Source organism: Canis lupus, chromosome 5 (genome assembly GCF_003254725.2).
Source record: "Canis lupus dingo isolate Sandy chromosome 5, ASM325472v2, whole genome shotgun sequence".
In the NCBI taxonomy this organism is placed as follows: Eukaryota; Metazoa; Chordata; class Mammalia; order Carnivora; family Canidae; genus Canis; species Canis lupus.
Window position 1 is genome coordinate 40,121,401 of NC_064247.1, and position 19,383 is coordinate 40,140,783.

At 41.5% G+C, this 19,383-nt stretch overlaps 1 protein-coding gene across 7 annotated transcripts in view; it reads right to left on the bottom strand.

Moving 5' to 3' along the window:
• SPECC1 (sperm antigen with calponin homology and coiled-coil domains 1) overlaps positions 1–19,383 on the bottom strand; it is a 280,247-nt gene that overhangs the window by 63,676 nt on the left and 197,188 nt on the right. For all 7 annotated transcript variants that reach the window (XM_049109489.1, XM_025428243.3, XM_049109490.1 and 4 more), the window contains 5 exons: positions 14,961–15,106; positions 13,149–13,249; positions 8,054–8,135; positions 5,211–5,367; positions 173–275 (listed from right to left, as the gene is read on the bottom strand). In XM_049109489.1, coding sequence (XP_048965446.1) covers positions 173–275; positions 5,211–5,367; positions 8,054–8,135; positions 13,149–13,249; positions 14,961–15,106 — 589 coding nt within the window. The remainder of the gene's footprint in view (positions 1–172; positions 276–5,210; positions 5,368–8,053; positions 8,136–13,148; positions 13,250–14,960; positions 15,107–19,383) is intronic.

Here is a 19,383-nt window from a genome sequence, read left to right on the forward strand (position 1 = left end):
ACAGACTGGCATTCAGTCCCCTTTGCCTCTGTCTGGGCACTAGAGCAAACCCTACTACTACTGGCAGCCCTCCCTAGGGAGAATAGAAGGACAGCAATTGTACCAAACATATGCATGCAAAGGACTGCTGCTGCCCAGAGCTGGCTGGAAGCTGGCCGATGCTATCACTTACCGCATAGCCTTCTGTCTTCTTCTGGCACCATTTCAGGAGAGCATTGCGCTTGGAGCCGCCATATTCCCGGGCCAAGGCAGCCAGAGGGTCTCTCCTTTCCACACTAGTTAGAAAGAAGAGCACACAGTAAAGATAAGATGCTAATTTTTAAGGCTCTCAAGTATACAAGAAAGAAATAGCTAGATTAGAAAAGCAAAAGTCTAGGTCTATCCAGTGAGACTTGAGAGAAACAACCAAATCAGCCATATTAATAATGTATCTTATTACATCTCACGAATCGAAAGAAAAATTAAATTGTGCTTCTTGGCTACTGGAAGTCTGGAAAGAGATTGGTCTTGGTTTTTGTTTTTTTAAATCCACCTGTTGGCTCCATCCATCTAGCCCATCATTTACTTACATACAGTATCATTTTAATTAAAGACACCATAGAAAAAATCCCCACATGTTTCAAGGCAACACCTATATCTATATAACCCATAAAAGGTAGACCAAAAGGGCAATTTGAGACACCAGACTGGCTGCTTATGAGAAGTGATGGGAAGGGAGATTATAAGATGAAAGTCAGTAAAAATGACTCAAAAGAGGGTCTTTGTACACTCCAACGGTGGTACTTCTCAGGCTGTACTACATTGACTCAATTCTGAGCACCAGCTTACCCGAAGGAAGTGATTTTACTAATTAATACAGGAGAGCATTCTAAGAGCAAGAGCTTAGGGGCCCCCTTCTCGATTTCCTATAGATATCTATGTTAATTTTTATGCTACCTAAGATTATCCACATATTAACAAGGGATTTAAGATCACGCAGTTTCTTCTGTGATGAATACCATGAAATGAGAATTCTAGTCCTCATGGTTAGAAAAGCATGTAGGTGCAGGAAGTAAACAAGAACAGAAGGGTGGTGTGTCTGGAACATCAACTGTTAACAGGTACAATTTAAGAGGACAGTTCACCCCTGAGCAACATGGGAATGAGAGGAGCTGACCTTGTACACAGTTGAAAATCCATGTACAACTTTTGACTCTCCCAAAACTTAACTACTAATAGCCCACTGTTGACAGGAAGCTTTATGGATAACATATAGTCAATTAACATATATTTTGTATATTATATACTGTATTCTTACAATAAAGCAAGCTAGAGAAAAGAAAATGCTATTAAGAAAATCATAAGGGCAGCCCGAGTGGCTCAGTGGTTTAGCGCCGCCTTCAGCCCAGGGTGTGATCCTGGAGACCCGGGATCGAGTCCCACATTAGGCTCCCTGTATGGAGCCTGTTTCTCCCTCTGCCTGTGTCTCTGTGTCTCTGCTTCTCTCTCTCTCTCTCTCTGTCTCTCATGAATAAATAAATAAAATATTAAAAAAAAAAGAAAATCATAAAAAAGAGAAAATAAATTTCTTTTTTTTTCTTATTTTATTTATTTGTGAGAGACACAAAAAGAGAGGCAGAGACATAGGTAGGGGGAAAAGCAGGCTCCCCGCAGGGAGCCCAATGTGGGACTTGATCCCAGGACCCTGTGATCACGACCTGAGCCAAAGGCAGAAGCTCAACCACTGAGCCACCCAGGCGTCCCGAGGTACAGAGATTTTTTTTTTTAATATTATTTATTTATTCATGAGAGACACAGAGAAAGAGAGGCAGAGACACAGACAGAGGGAGAAGCAGGCTCCATGCAGGGAGCCTGACGTGGGACTCGATCCCGGTACTCCAGGATCACGCCCTGGGCTGAAGGCAACGCTAAACTGCTGCGCCACCCGTGCTGCCCAGTAGAGAGATTTTTAAGAAAACTTCCTACTTGCATTAAAATTTTTCTTGTGAAGATGTGGTTTATGTATACAATGGAATATTACTCAGCCATTAGAAACGACAAATACCCACCATTTGCTTCAACGTGGATGGAACTGGAGGGTATTATGCTGAGTGAAACAAGTCAGTTGGAGAAGGACAAACATTATATGGTCTCATTCATTTGGGGAATATAAAAAATAGTGAAAGGGAATAAAGGGGAAAGGAGAAAAAATGAGTGGGAAATATCAGAAAGGGAGACAGAACATGAGAGACTCCTAACTGGGAAATGAACAAGGGGTGGTGGAAAGGGAGGTGGGCAGGGGGTGGGGGTGACTGGGTGACAGGCACTGAGGGGGGCACTTGATGGGATGAGCACTGGGTGTTATGCTATATGTTGGCAAACTGAACTCCAATTAAAAAAATATGTAAAAATAAATAAATAAATAAATAAATAAATAAATAAATAAATAAAATCTTAAAAAAATTTTTTTTTCTTGTATAATTTGATGGCTGCTGTTCCTTGTACCTGGCTTATGTGTCAATTTAAGTCCATGAGTTTCTGTGGTCAGAGTGGCTGTTAACTACAAAGTTTGGGTGACTTTGCCTGTGTTTGTTACTTCATCGCTTAGAACTGAATTTCTAGGGGATCCCTGAGTGGCTCAGTGTTTAGCGCCTGCCTTTGGCCCAGGGCGTGATCCTGGAGTCCCAGGATCAGGTCCCACGTTGGGCTCCCTGCATAGAGCCTGCTTCTCCCTCTGCCTGTGTGTCTGCCTCTCTCTCTCTCTATCTCTCTCTGTGCCTCTCATGAATAAATGAATGGAATCTTTAAAAAAATAAAATCTTAAAAAAAAAAAAAAAGAACTGAATTTCTAGGTCTGGCAAGCAAGGGCAGACTGAAATGAAGGTTCAGAAAAATTTCTGTACCAGTGGATGATTAAAACACTTACTGAACAGGTTTCTTTAAAAAAATAAAGTTAATTAGATATGATGCCCCCTCCAAATTAATAAGAATAGGATGAGAACTTCCAAAACAAGTGATTTCTATCTTGTCATTTGTTTGTCTCAATGATGTGAACACAAAAATAAAATAACACAATAATTTCCACTAATTTAATCTTTCTTGATGAAGGGTATAATATAAATCACCTATTAATATACGCATAGCCTTTTTGCACACATGTATGGCATAAAGAAAAGAGCACTTTCAGAACAGCACTAATTCTGGTCCTTAAAACTAGTTTTGATTGTTTAAATCTCTTAGCATAAACAAGACTGATATGTAGCATCTGGGGCTTTAAGTTAAATCTCTGAAAGATATGACTTCATCTATTTGGGTCCAAATATAGGCTACACCCAAAGATATGACACGAGCTGAACTTATTCAGGCTTTCATAAAATCCTTTTATAATACAATGGTAGTTAGAATGTTTGTTAAACAGCTCTTACTACTAAAGCAGCCAGTTTTGTATATTCATCCATCTACCTATTTAAAAGCACTGACTGAATGCAGTTCTGTGTGTATAGCATGGCACAGGGGGCTGGGAAAGAGATCAAAGAGTGAGATGGAGTAGATACTGTCTAGTAAAGTACAGCCTAAATAAATGCGGACAAAGGCACACACACACACACACCCCGCAACGGTTAATTAAATACCCAAATGAGGGCAGCCCAGATGGGTCAGCGGTTTAGAGCTGCCTTCAGTCCAGGGTCTGATCCTGGGGTCCCAGGATAGAGTCCCACATCAGGCTTCCTGCATGGAGCCTGCTTCTCCCTCTGCCTGTGTCTCTGCCTCTCTCTCTCCCCTCTCTCTCTCTCTCTCTCTGCGTCTCCCATGAATAAATAAATTAAAAAAATAATAATAAAATAAATAAATACCCAAATGAGTGTAAGACATTAAAGGCAGGAAAAGGGAGTGTCGATATCACCAGGGTGGCTTGCTATAGCCATGTGGAAGGTTCGACTTTGGAGGGGACGCACTTAGAAGTGTGAAATAGCAGAAGGGAGACAATTCAGGCCAGAGCCCTGTGAGCCATCAGAAATGCTCAAGTTAGCTGCAAAGACTGAGAATAAAACTGGCAGGTGAGCTAGGTGGGGCTGAGCTGCGCAGAACTGGAACTGAAGGCACAGCACAAGGAATGCGGGTGGAAGTGTGCATGAGGAGTCATGGGAGGTTTCTGAGAAGGTTTGCATGGGATGCACTCCATGTTTTCAAAGACTGACTCCCCGTGGCGAAGCAGCGAGTGATGGGAGGGTGGGGGAAGTAGCCGGAGGAGGCTTACTTGGGCCTGGGTGAGCAGGAGCACCCAACAAGGAGGAAGTGGCAGAGGTGTGAGCCAAGCCCGGCCTCTGGTGACTGCCCCGGTAGGCTCTGTCCCCTATCTCCCCCACTCTACCCCTCACATCACTGCTCACATGCTCTTTCAGTGCTGACTTCAAAATGTCCCTCCAATCCTTCCTATGTGCCACTGCTTACTGTACCACTACTCAATAAAAAACAAAATCCCATAAACACAGTGGTTCCCCACTGCTTTCCCAAAGTGAATACAAACCTCTATCCTTGGCAAGAAGACCATTCACAGGGTGACTCCAAACCTGCCTTTCCAGCAGTGATATCCTGACCACCTATCTGCCTCTCTAGCCAATGCTGACAGCTGATGATGTGTATGCCAGGACTCCTGCCCTCATGAAGCCCTCAGCTAGTCTAACCAAACAGAAACACCCCTAGTTCCCTTGCAGAGCTCCTTATGGGGACATTTCCAGGGCCCCTGGCAGAAATGTGCTTCCTCCCTCCAGACTTCTTGATCCAACTAACAATTCCCCAAGAGTCTGCATAAACAACTGCTTTTACAGTCCTTATTTCACTTTGCACAGTCTTGCTGTTCTCCCCCCATTGAAGGTATACTGTGTTATGGTCGTTTTCATTCAGGAAATAAGACGTGGAAGTAAACTGACCATAGGGGATAAAACAGAAGGAAGAATACAAGGTCATCAGCCCAGAGATGTCTCACTGTTTAAAATGTGAGGGGTGTCTGGGTGGCTCAGTCAGTTGAGCATCCAACTCTTGGTTTTGGCTCAGGTCATGGTCTCAGGGTCATGACATCAAGTCCTGCATTGGGCTCCTCACTCAGCAGGAGTCTGCTTAAGGATTCTCTCTCTCTCTCCCTCCCCCTCTGCCCCTGTCCCTGCTTACGCATGTACTCTCTCTCTCACATAAATAAATAAATCTTTAAAACATAAAAGAAAATGTGATACCTGAGTTTACTCTGTGGTTTCAAGCCCCCAGTGGAAGCACTCAGCAGCTTAGTGTTCCCGAAGCCCAGAGAAGGGGGTCTGCTCAGAGATTCCAGGGAGGGACTCTTCCGAAGATAAGGGTCTGGTTTCAGGTCCTCACTCCTTCCCTTTAGAAGATCTGTGTGAACAACAACATAATTACTTATTCCTGAAGAAGAGAAACCTGACTGATTATCACAGTTTCTTTTTAAGTACAATATAATTCTCATTTTATTCCCAAGTACAAATATATAATAGATACAGATTTATAGATGGAGTTTAAGTAGCAAAAATACAAATAGGGACATGGTTTTTAGAAATGATTCTCCAGGGAGGACTGACTACATGATTCAGAGACTAATGCCAAATTGGCCCCTTATACAAAAATTATGATGAATTTCAAGATGGTGCCCACAGAGCATTGAACCAAAGCCCTTCTAAGTGCCCTGCACAGGTCATACCCCCTCAAGAGCCAGCCCTGTTCCCAAGTAAAACACTCTGTTTTAATCAATGGGCATCTAATGGAGAGAGCTGGCAGGAAGATGCCCAATGGGATTTTCAAGTCACAGGTGGCTGCCAATGAAAAGCTGGGGACCAAAAATGTTAACTATTTTATAAGAAAAAAAAAAAAGCCATTACCATCATAGGGTCTGGCTTGCTAAAAATCAGCGAACATAATTCTTTGAAGGCTCCTCTCTGCTGTTATTATTAGGAGTCTAAACAGGTTAATGAAACAGGCTGACTCCTCCAGATGACATTTCTTCAAGGGCCACGAGAGTACAGAATGGGAGAAGATTTCGTGACTGTCTGGTTTGTGCTGACAGAGGCAATGAGAGCTCAGGGACCCAAGTGACTTGCTCAATGCTACACGACAGGCTTCTGTGACCAGGCTGAGCCTGTGGTCGCCTCCTATGACACCATAAGTAGTCATGGAAGAAAACAATACTTGTATGGCTAAGAGCCACCAATTATGGGTAGTGAAGTGGGGAGTGAGGCTAATTAGCTTGGGAGAGCAGAAAGAAAACAGTGCTTACATCGCTGAAGAGAACAACAAAAACAGAGCATTAATCCAATTTTGGCAGCTTCTGATGACCTCAATGCTGGCAAGGCTAGCCTGAAAGCAAGCAGTTTTTACCATGTAATCCTTTTTTAGTATAGTAAATAGAATCACCTGGGGTAGACAGGTGCCCGGTGGGGCAAAGAGGGGGTGCTGACAATAAACTGTTTACTTCAGGGCAACAGATACTGTGTGGTTGGAGCGCCAGCATTTAGCTTGTGGATTAAAACAACAGCTTCTTCACACAAAAGGTAAGGTGGGAGGAAGAGAGAAGACACAAATATTATGACCAAAAACTCACCAAGTACACTTAAAGATGGTTAAGATGTACGTTTTATGTTATGGGTATTTTAACCATAATTACTGAAAAAAAAAAAAAAACCTTGCCTGGGTATACATCACCACACATATAACCAAGTCACCCCCAATTTTCCACTACACAGCACGTGTGCAGAATTCAAATCAGGAGGGTTTCCGACACCCTGTTTTGACCTCCCTTCCATTTCTAGGAAGAGGGTGCTCGGTTTACACAGAAATAAAAATCCGCTCTACTTGAATTTCTCACCTGTAAAATATAGGGGATGGACCGAGGTAGTCTTCAAATTCTCAAAATCAGTGTTTATCTAAGTCTAAAGTCCTCTTATTCCATGAAAAAGAAAATGAAATTCAGAAGTGAAAAAAAAGGCAGGGATGGGGTAAAAGACTTCCAGCCAAAGGGTGAAACTTCTCTCACAGAAACAACTATTTTAAGAATAAACCTGATTGTGTTTGACCATGATCTAAAACAAGTACAGTGGGAATGCTTTTTGATTCAGTTAACTGTGTTACAGAAGTTTTATCTGATGCTTAGAAACAAAGGATTTCTATCTCTGCAATCTAGATTTCTGGCTTTCTTGCCTTCTTATTGGCACCAGTAAATAATTCACTAAGTGTTCTTTTTATCTTTTTTGTTTCCTTATAGTGACCACAGGGTCATATACATAAATTTCTAAGATATGTATTTGGGACTAGCTTAGCGTGCTGCTAATGTTGCTTTGTTCTGACAGGTGAACTCTTGGGAAAGGGAACAGAAGCTAAGGTAAAGGCCAGCCCATCCACAGAGCTCACCCCATACCCACCCAGCTGTGTTCCCTCAGCCCCTGGAATGACCCTATGAGGTAGACAGCACTCTTTCTATTTCAGAGATCAAGAAACCGCAGCCCAGGGTGGTGGAATAATGGGCTAAGCCGCACCGTGGATGGAAGTGACAAGATGCAAACCCATCCCTGCCGTCCCCCTTCCTCCACTGGCCCCCAGCACAGGAGCCACAGTGGGGCTGACAAAGTGACACAATGGACCGTGGATTTCAACCACAACTTCATCATCAGGACCTAGATTTTAAAAATACCTGGAGTAACTCAGGAAGAAGACTACATTCAAATACAAAGACATCACTACAGAGGCATATTTTAGGAATTGTAGAAGCCATAGACCTTCAGAATCAGAGATGATTTTTTTCTAAAAATAGCTACTTTTAAGGATGGTAAGATAGTTTCTTGAGAGTCAGTAAAAAGCAAACAAAAAAAGTTAGACATTCCTCCCAAATGCATACACACTGGGAAGGACAGCTGGTAGGAAATCAGATTTGTCCATAATGTGAACACTTAGGGTCTTAAAATTATTTGAAATCAATGCCACCGACCATTTTTCTAAGCTTGGTTTCAGGCAAAGTAGAAAAGTTAATCTCACAAAACGGTAAGTTGGAAGTATATGCTGTCTGAAGTATTACCTGAAAGGGGAAGGTCTGGAAGATCCAAACGCTGAGTCACACCTTTGCTGGCTGGCCGAACACTGTTGTATGTTGAATGCCTCTGAAAAACCAAAGCGCATGCCGCCATAGGTGAGCTTGTGACACCAGGAACAGCATAAACAAGGTGTGTGCCTGCATCCACAAAACGGTTCTCAAGCTCATCAGAATCACCAGGGGGGGGCTTTTTTTTTTTTAAAGATTTTATTTATTTATTCATGAGAGACACAGAGTGAGAGAGGCAGAGACACAGGCAGAGGGAGAAGAGAAGCAGGCTCCTTGCAGGGAGCCTAATGCGAGACTGGATCCTGGAACTCCAGGATCACGCCCTGGGCTGAAGGCAGGCACCAAACCGCTGAGCCACCCGGGGATCCCTGCTTTTAAAACAACTTATTTATTTGAACAGGTAACAGATGCAATCGGCAGAACCCTCAAAAGGCACAGAAAGGACATAGAATGAAAAGAGTCTCCCTTAGTCTCCCATCACCTAGTTCTACTCCTTGGGGGTAATCACTGTTAATCAGCTTTGTGAGTAACTTTCTGAATACACCTTATACGTGTATTCAAGGAGGTGTGTAAAAATACTGATTTTTTTTTTAACGGCCAACAGGTATACAGAAAGATGTTCAATTTCACTCATCACTGGGGAAGTGCAAATCAAAACCACAATGAGCTATCACTTGACACCTGTTAGGAGGGTCATTATCTAAAAAAGAGAGAGAAAGGGAGAGAGAGTGAGAGAGAGAGAGAGAAAAGGACAAGTGTTGGCAAACACGTGGAAAAATTAGAATTTCTGTGCACCCTTGGTGGGAATGGAAAATGATGCATGGATGGAATGATGGAAAACAGTAGGGAATTTCCTCAAAAAAATTAAAAATAGAGCTCCTCTATAATCTAGCAGTCCACTTCTGGGTATGTATTCAAAATAATTGAAAATAGACTCTAGAAGAGATTTTCTGGATTCTCATGTTCATCACAACACTACTCATAAATAGCCAAGGAGTGGAAACAACCTAATTGTCCCTGGACAGATGAATGGATAAACAAAATGTGGTCTATATATACAATGGAAAATTATTCCGCTTTAAGAAGAAGGAAATCCTGTCACATGCACTATAATGTGAATGAGCCTGGGAGGATGGTTATCTGCTACTCTGGGAGGGACTGCATTTGTGGCGGTGGGGACCTAAAGGAGACGCTACATTTTGACAGGAGTAGTAGTTCTAGGCAACCACTCAGAGGAAGATTCCCTGATTCTGGCAGAAATACAAGTTCCTTTCATGGGCCAACTTTGAGATGTTCCAGGAACCTTTCCTGGAAGTATAGTGGAGACTAGAGCTCTCCCAGTATTCGATTCCTTTCTGCATGACAAGCCAGTGACTGCCGATATTTGCAAGTTAATGGTGATACAATCTCATGCAGAAACAGCCCCTTAAATGGGCAAAAATTGACAGAAGGAATTTCATCGTATTGTTTTTGTAATAAGGTGAATTCAAAACCACCTAAATGCCCATCAAACGAGGAGTGATTAAATAAATTACCACACATTACACAGTCTTTAAGAATACATTTCTCCAAATACTGACATTTAAAGATGTCTCTGATACATTCTTTCATTCATTCGACAAATATTTATTGAGCTTCTAATATGATATAACGATGTGCCAGCCACTGTTCCAGACAAGAGATATAACAGCAAGCAAAGTATAAAAATCCCTGCCTCCTTTGGGCGTGGAGTCTGCTTAAGATTCTCTCTCTCTGCCCCTCAAACCCCTGCCCACAGGGGCACACATGCACTCTCTCTTAAAAAAAACACCTCCCCCCAAAAAAAAACCTGCCCTCAGGGATTACATTCCAATGACAAAGTGAAATAAGTCAGTATCTGAACAATGTGTAGTGTAAGATTTACACAATATAGAAGATTTAGCAGATTTTCTCTCCCCCTATACACACACACACACACACACACACACTTTTATACTAAAAAAACATCTAGAAGAATACACAAGCCATAAACAGTGGTTATTTCTGGGGCTAGGGAGCAAGGGAGACTTTTAACTCACCCTCTCTTACACTGATCAGGTAAATGTAACATTAACCTAATGCTAACAGAGGTCAGGATGATGGCTACCTTTTTTTTTTTTAATATTTTATTTATTTATTTATTTTATTTTATTTTTTAAAGATTTTATTTATTTATTCGTGAGACACAGAGAGAAAGAGGCAGAGACATAGGCAGAGGGAAGAGAAACAGGCTCCATGCTGGGAGCCCAATGTAGGTCTCCATCCCAGGACCACAGGATCACAACCTGAGCTAAAGGCAGGCACTCAACAACCACTGAGCCACAGGCAGATGCTCAACCACTGAGCCACTCAGGCATCCCAAGAATGAGAACTACTTTAAGAAATTACCCACTGGGTGGTGGCATGAGGGGGCCTTCTAAGTTGATGAAAATGCTTTATCTTGCTGTTGGCTACATGAATGTGTATGTACAGAAACATTCAAACTGTGTTTAGTTAAAAGGTACGTGTTCTACTTTATACAAGAATTATACCTGGTGGTGTGTACCTGTTCATAAGGGCCAATTGTTAAATCTTCAGGAATCTTGCCAGCTGGTTTTCAATATAGTCACTATTAAAATTGAACTATATTAAAAGCAAAAGAAATAAATACTCAAAACTCACTGCTTCCTAATTATTATACTTCATGTTATGATTGGGGTTATTTACACGTACTCTGTCTGTATCCTAGAAATATCTTATGATACCATCTCTTCTCAACTCCACGTTCACTGATGTCAGGGGGCTAGCTTGATGCTGGCAAGGATGGGGAATATTTACACTGCAGAAACTGGCAAACATCACAAATCCCGGCTTTTCCCCTGCAAAGGGGCAGCTGTTAAACATTTTATCAGCAAACTAATGTGTACTACTCAATGAAAATAAGTCAAAATGAAGCAGGATTTGTTTCAGTTTCATTAAATAAACTTGGTAATTATAAAAAAATTACTGCTTTATGTATGTAGTAGTACAAGATATCTTCTATTGGGCCGGCGGGATCAAGGGGATCAGGAGGCACCAACAAAATGGTGGCGGACCCTCCACCTTGTTGTCCCCACCTCAGAACTTTCCCATCACCAGCAGACCACTGGAGGACAGGTCATCAGGGGGAGACTGGACCTATGCAGGAAACCTGAACCGTACTTTACCCAGACTCCCTATAGGGGCATGGGCAGTTATTGCCCCAGTAATACCGATTTCACCAGTAATATGCCTAATACCTATCACACCCATACAGACACACAACCCCTTCCCCCCACCCCTTAAAAAGCCCGCTTGCACTCCCCGGCCCGCGACTTCCCCGCTCTCTTCCTCCCCTCCAGGCCCATAGCTCACCTGAGAGTATGTCTCATTAAAAGCCTGTTTTGCAAACTTTTGCCTGGCCTCTCTATTTTATTTCACTACCAATCAGATTAAACTTGACATTTGGTGCTGAAACCCCTGAGGAGATCGAGGCCCCATGCTGGTGGGGAGCCTTTCTCTTCTCACCACCAGGCTCAATGCCCGCTGGGGGTACTTTTGACTAAACCTGACATCTTCAAGGGCAAAAAAAGTAAAAAGAAGAAAAATTTAAAAGCTCCCCCAAAATACACGTTTTACTAAGGACTAAAAATGCATACTTGTGAATGATATTACCCTTGGCTTGGCAGGAGCTGTGTGCTGAATGTTACTGATAACATTGACAGTTCTGGTCTTAGAGAATGAATGCCAAGAGGGGCCTCTAGCTAGTTCAGTTGGTGGAATGTGTGACTTTTGATCTCGGGGTTGTGAGTTCAAGCTCCATGTTGGGTACAGACATTCATTCATTCATTCTTTATTAATTTAATTTAATTTAATTTTTTTACAGACATTTAAAAGGAAAATCTTTAAAAAAAAAAAAAGAAAGAAAGAAAAGAAAAAAAGAAAATGCCAAGAAAGGTCTGATCTAAAACCTTCAGAAGAAGGGGATTCCTGAGTGGCTCAGCAGTTTAGCGCCTGCCTTCGGCCCAGGGTGCGATCCTGGGGTCCCAGGATAGAGTTGCACATTGGGACTCCTGCATGGGTCCTGCTTCTTCCTCTGTCTGTGTCTCTGCCTCTCTCTCTCTGTCTCTCATGAATAAATAAATAAAATCTTTAAAAATAAATAAATAAATAAATAAATAAATAAATAACCTTCAGAAGATGGTCAAGGTAATACAGATTACATACAACTCATGAACTCTACAAATTTATAAATTGTAAACATTTTCTTTCCCAGAGGTACTTTAAAAAACAAAACCATTCTTTGAGAAAAAGATCTAGTTCAAGATCCACTTCTGGTAAAAATTATTATCTTCAATGAACTGAACACTTTAAATGTATCTTTTGGGGAACAAAGTGTCATTAATAAATTGTATGAGGTTTATGGTGTTTCTCTCAGACCTTTATCAGGCCTCAGAATCATAATTTTAACACAAATTTCGTTATTATTATTCTAGACTTATTAAAGATGATGTTCGGAAAAAAAAAAAAAAAAAGATGATGTTCGGAGGGCAGCCTGGGTGTCTCAGCGGTTTAGTGCTGCCTTCAGGTGGGGGCGTGATTCTGGAGACCCGGGATCAACTCCCACGTCAGGCTCCCTGCATGGAGCCTGCTTCTCCCTCTGCCTGTGCTTCTGCTCCCCTCTCTCTCTGTCTCTCATAAATAAATAAATAAAATCTTAAAAAAAAAAAAAAAGTTCAGGCACTTGGGTGGCTTAGTCAGTTAAGTGTCTGCCTTGGGCTCAGGTCATGATCTCAGTGTCCTGGGATCGAGCCCCATGTTCTACTCCCTGCTCAGTGGGAATCTGCTTCTCCCTCTGCCCCTCCCCCTACTTGCGCTCTCTTTCTCTCTCTCAAATAATTAGAGTCTTTAAAAAAAAAAATAAAAATGATGTTCAATGTGCCTCAAAAAATAAACCAAGTGGTTTTCGCTTCCCCTTTGTTGCCTGGGCATTAGTCACCATTGTGGTTCTGCATGGCCCAGACCACCACCCACATTTCCAAGGGCTTCAAAATACCTGCATTGGGGAGACAGCAGCAGCGGGAGCAGTCCTCACTGGAATCCCACTCAGGGGGCTTCTGGGGCCTTTATGGACAGAAATATTCTGTCCGACTCCACCTGCCAAGAAAAGAGAAGGGAACATTTATATGTTGTTCTAGTTCCAAACAGCAGAGTAGTTCCTGATTTGTTACTGTTTTGGTGACTATAAAAGTATCCTGTGCTGCTTATAAGGTATTACATTTCCTCTCATCTCTTCTCTAGACTGTTGAACTGGGGGGAGGAGTTGCTTAAATGAGGGTTGGTCTGAAATGTGGGACAGACAGGGCACAGGAAAGAATGTGACGAGGCATCTATGGCAAGAAGGAACAGGAGTGGGGGGCGCCTGGGTGACTCAGTCATGATCTCAGGGTCCTGGGATGGAGTCTTGCATCAGGCTCCCTGCTCAGTGGGGAGTCTTTCTTCCTCTCCCTGCAGCTCCCCCTGCTTATACACTCTCTCTCTCTCTCTCTAATGAATAAATTAAAAAAAAAAAACAACTGTTTTTTTTAAAAAAAAAAGAAGGAACAGGAAAGCTCTTACACAAACCATTACTGTTAATTTGTTTCCCATCTTCAGGACCAAATGTAGTCACTAGGCTTTCGTATCTTTTACTATTCGTAGTCTCTTCTTCTTTTTTTTTTTTTTAAGATTTTATTCATTCATGAGAGATACAGAGAGAGGCAGAGACATAGGCAGAGAGAGAAGTAGGCTCCCTGCAGGGAGCCCAATGTGGGACTCAAGCCCAGGACCCTGGGATCACCCCCTGAGCCAAAGGTAGATCCCTCATGATCTCATCTTAATCTGAGTTGCAAACTGTTTTAGCCAAGACAACCAGGCACATCCTAACATTAGCTATTACTCCAGTCTCTCTAGACCACAGGAATAACTGTTGTGATTGACAAAAGAGATATATTGTTATTTTGGACAAGTGCATATTTGGTTTCTTCTATTTACTGTATTTATTGTGTATATAAGCTGCATTTTTCTCATATATGTAGTTTACAGTGAAGAGGAGGTGAACAGTGAGCCAGAGAAATGTTTATAGAAAAATCTAGGGGGGCATGTGGGTGGCTTAGTCAGTTAAGTCTACCTTTTGGCTCAGGTCATGATCTCTCGGTCCTGGGATTGAGCCCTGTGTTGGGCTCCCTGCTCAGCAGAGGCTGCTTCTCTCTCTCTCACTCTCTCACTCTGCCCCTCCTCCCTGATTGTTCTCTCTATCTCTCTCAAATAAATAAATAAAATCTTTAAAAAAAAAAAAAAACAGAAGAGAAAAGGTTGGGAATGTATCTAGATTGGGGATGACAGGTAAACACAGGTGGTCTACACCAAGACCAGGCAGAGAAAAGTCTAACAGCTTGTTGCAAAGGGAGGAAGGCCAGGGGTCCAACAAGAGAGCCAAATGCACAGACCCAACACCTTGTTTCCTAGGAAATGAAGCCTCTGGTTAGTCCTGCTCTGTCTCATGAGACGCTAAGAAGGAAGTGGAAGTAACCTGAGTTTAATGGAAACAAAGGCAGAAAAGGAATGTGGCAAGTCTGGAATTAAAGCTATGTAAGAGCTGGAAAGAAAGAGATGTATTAATACGTGAGCCAGACTCCTGACTGTCATCCTCCTAGAGCTTCAGCCAGGTTGTGGTCAAGTCTCTTGGATACAGTGGCTCCATGTGGAATGATCTAGACAAAGCTCTTGTGGTTGCATCAACTCGGGCCAGTTGGAGTAGAAACAGGCTTGATATGTGGGGCCATGGTCTGAATTTGAGTTTTGCTCATGAGACAAAATATTGAAATACCTGGACGTCCCAAGTCAAATGACTTGATAAGGGACTTAACGGTGGTTGCAGATTCTGAAGGTGTTGGAGATGTTCTGTTCATGTAGACGCCATGCCACCGGCTGGGAGCATCAACCTCGGGAGGTTCTGAATCTTCGTTCACAGGTCTGAGTGGTAAAGAACACATAAAATTTAAAAGGTGGGGGAAGAGACAAGGATGAGAATAGAACCAATGTGGAGGAAACAAACAACTCTGGAAGGAGAATCCCAGATATAAAAGCTTTGCCTCTTACAGGAAATAATAGAGGTATTACTCTCAATTTTTATCAGAGACATTTTGGCCAGAAATAGTATTTTTAGAAGCAGAGGGACTTGATATTAAGCTCTAAATAAAAAGGATGTTATTCTACTTTGCATATTATAAAAAATATTGTTTATCATAAATATTTAGCTTATGGTGGATATAATGGATTGGCTTCTTGGAGTGTATATTCCAACCCTCGTTTGGCACCCAGGGGTTGTAAAGTTGTCATCTCAGGACTCTCCTGCAGTGAGGAGCTCACACATGACTTATGTTCTACCCATCAGGAAGGTGAGGGCAAGACCTGGACCGGGACCTGAGTCAGGTAAGGGAAGCAGAGCACAGGGCATTTCCTGTTGAGGTAAGACTGTAGCAGAGGCCGAATGCTTCTGCTGCTGGTAACCGAGGAGGGAGCTTTTCAACAGGGCAGCTGACATCCTGATTTTAAGGCTCCCCTGATAGCCAGTTCTGTGTTGTGGCTCTGGGAGATATTCCTGGAAACTCAGCCTAGAGTCCATTTCTTCAGAACCTCCCAGCAACCCTGCAAGCTGCTTAATGCCTTTCTGTTTAAGCCAACTAGATAGTGATCCACTATGTGCAAGAGGATCCCAACTCAGACATGATCTACCCTTCAAGAGGGAAGCAACCCTGCGATGCTGTAGGTGGCAAAGCTTCTGCTCTCACTCAAACATTCCTGGTAAACTCTTCCTATGGATTCTAACTTCAAGCACAGACTCATGAAAGAGTCTTTTAAAGACTGATCATTTAAAAAAAAAATAAGACTGATCATTTGATTCAATGCTCTTATGCAAGGCATCCTCATCCAGGACATGTTAACATGTCATTTAATCTACCTGTGAACAAGCCAAGGCAAGATCTCTCAGCCTCCTGATTTCTACAGCATTGCTCTTTTTATGATAGCCAACTGCCACCAACTGTTTTGCAAGAAGATGACTTATTTATGAGAATGGCTCAGGGCAGCCCTGGTGGCTCAGCGGTTTAGCGCCGCCTGATCTTGAAGACCCAGGATCGAGTACCACCCAGGATCGAGTACCACGTCAGGCCCCCTGCATGGAGCCTGCTTCTCCCTCTCACCTGTGTCTCTGTCTCTTCTCTCTCTCTCTTTCTCTCTCATGAATAAATAAATAAAATATTTTTAAAAAAGAACTTTAAAAAAAAATCTTAAAAAAAAAAAGAATGGCTCAGAGTATTTCTGGAAGTGTATTTTAATAAGGTCAATGGAAGTTTAAAATATCTACTTACTGATCTTTTTGGAATCAAACTAGCTACTTACAAGCTTCTGTGGTTGAATTTACTTGCTTTTAATTCTCAAAACCTCCTTCTACTGTTCTGCGATCAATGTGAACAGAAGAGTGAAGCAGAATTTCAAATACACTTTTGTCTCCATAGCCCCTTCTTTTGAGAAAAAAAAAATTCAATAAGCTGATGACTTCTCTGAAAGAAAGTATCAGGAATTTCAGAAACTGGTAGGGAGCTGGGTTTGAAAAAAATTTTTTTTAATTGAGTAAGTTTGGGTTTTGTATTTTCCCCATTATGTTATGCAGTATAAAATCAGGTGTAGAATATGCAGAAAGACATGAAATCAGGTTGGGTATAAGCAGGGGAAAAAAAATCTCCAATTTCTGAACCAGCCATTCCAAAGAAGGTTAGAAACAAAGTGGGCCACCTCCTCACCTGGCCATTTAAAGGACCAGCTACCAAGGGTTTTGCAGAAACTCAGGGTACCCTTCAAAGGAAGATCTTTTCTAAAAATTCACTTTCATCTCATTCCTTGATAATTTAATGAAAACAATTCTACATCTGCTAAAGTGTTTCCTTCAATCACCTAAGTTTCTCTGTGATTCAATATATCAAATGATAAATAGGAATCCTTTGGACTCTGTAAGAAAATAGCAAGGTGACAAGAGCCAATTCCCAGTCCTCCTGCCCTCAGATATCTAAAGACCATATTTCAAATGATCAGTCTGCTTGGCCAGAACAGTAGGAGTCAGTATGAGAAAACTGCAAGTTGTTTAAGCAGATTAGAGAACCTGCTAAACTACCCCCCCCCCATGTTATATAATAGGGATGCATGTGTATGTGTGTAAGCGTGTATGGGGCAGGGGGTGAAGGGATTCACAAAACAAAGCCGGAATTGAAAAACCATAGAAAACAGTTGTTAAGAATGCTATTTGTTTTATTATTACAGTACTTTAATCATAAATAGATTTGAAATTCCTTTACACCAGCCTGTCAAGATTGTCTGGGATCAACCAGTAACAGCCCTGCCAATAAATGAAGTATTACATTTTCTCCGTTTCAAGAAAGAATAAGACTGTATTCTATAAAGGATTTTAAGAAATATTAAGCATATAGCCAGCTGTATCGTAGCAAGCTCAATAAATACAGGAAAAGCTTCAAGGTACCACTACTAGTTAAGGATGTATTCTATGCTAGCTGTTGCCTCCTAAACACAGATGTCAGATTCAAAGGTCAATCTGTAAGACAAAAATCACACACACACACACACACACACACACACACACACACACACACACTCTCTCTCCAAGTAAGTCTTGAAGATCTCCTGAATCACCCAGAAGTACAGCTTACATGGTTTTGAAGGTACAACTGTATACCAACATACCATCTTTCAGTAAGTCCAGTGCTTGTGGTTTCCCTGTAACATTGAACAAGGCCCTCTTTCTCTGTGGCATCTTAGATGACACAGCTGCCATTTGCTTAGGTGCCATGTTGAAAACAACAAAAGTAAGGCATGTTTCCATCTGCTCCCAGAATGTCAAACTATGATAATAATGAATAATTTTCACACACAAAAATGTACGTGTAACTCCACAGTAAGTACCATGTGTCTTTAAAACTTTAACTAATTTGATTTTCAAAAAAAAAAAAAATCCTCTGTAATTTATTATCCCATATTTTAGATAAAAAATTTGACAAGGTCACATGGATTGTAAATGGTGAATCTGGGATGCAACTCCAGTTCTGACCACGCTTTTCTCAAATTTTCTGTGAGGCATAGGTGTCCTGTGAGGCATACCAGGGTTTTAGGAAAATAATATTGATGGTATTTCTTCTTAAAAAATTATTTAACATGTATTTTTAAAAAACACTATCAGCATTTATTTCATTGCTCTTATTTTTATGCAATAATCTGCCTTAGGAAGTAGCAACCCATAGTGAGGATGATAGTTGAAGGCAAGGATCATGTCACATGCTCACTATTGGTCTACTTTACATATCTTTTGTTATAACTTAAACATATATATATGCACATGTATCTGTAATTGTTTTTTATTTTTAAAATGTTACCTAATCTCTATATAATTCACAGATCTCCTTGTTTGGTTACAGAATAGTCTTCAAATAGTGTTGGTTTTCCACAGCAACTACTGCACCATACAGGACACTTTGCGGTGGTGTCTATTTTGATCCAAGAATAGGTGAACTCTTGTATGTACTCAAAGTATTCAAAAGTTAACTACCTTTGGGAAATATGTCACATTACACTAGCTACTGTTGCAACTGGCAGATTAGTCCCCATAAAGACCAGTCAAGCTGATCACATGCTTGCAAGGGCTCTTTCTGGAAAACTGAAGCCCAGCTCCCAGGCCTTCTTGGTGCCAGACAGAGCTCTAACCTACGTGTCCCCTTCACCCACCTTACTTTTGGACTAAAAGCCTAGCTACCTGAAGTTCTGTTCCTTTTAGGTTCCATCTCTGTACCCTTGCTCATTATATGTCCTTATCTGTAATGCAATTTTCTTAAAACATTTCTTATTGTTATGCATGAAACAAATCTAAAAGAAGTCTGTAGCTCTGGAGTGAGATAGAAATTAGTTAAGTATTCTGTCTCTCAGGTATCAGTGTTTTTCTGAACTTCATTTTTGAATTTCAACATAAGCATATAAGTGACATAAAACCAAACAGAGTAAGACAGCAGTTTGAAGACAGTCATCTTCATCTCCAAATCCCAGCTGTAAGAATTGTAAAAATCCTGCATCAACCCTGGAAGCTACAGAAAGAGATCACCTACATGGCTCAGACTTTGAAGAATTTCTGCTACACAGAGAATAAATTTTGGGTGGGTGGAGGCACGGGATGGAAAGTAAATACTAAGGCT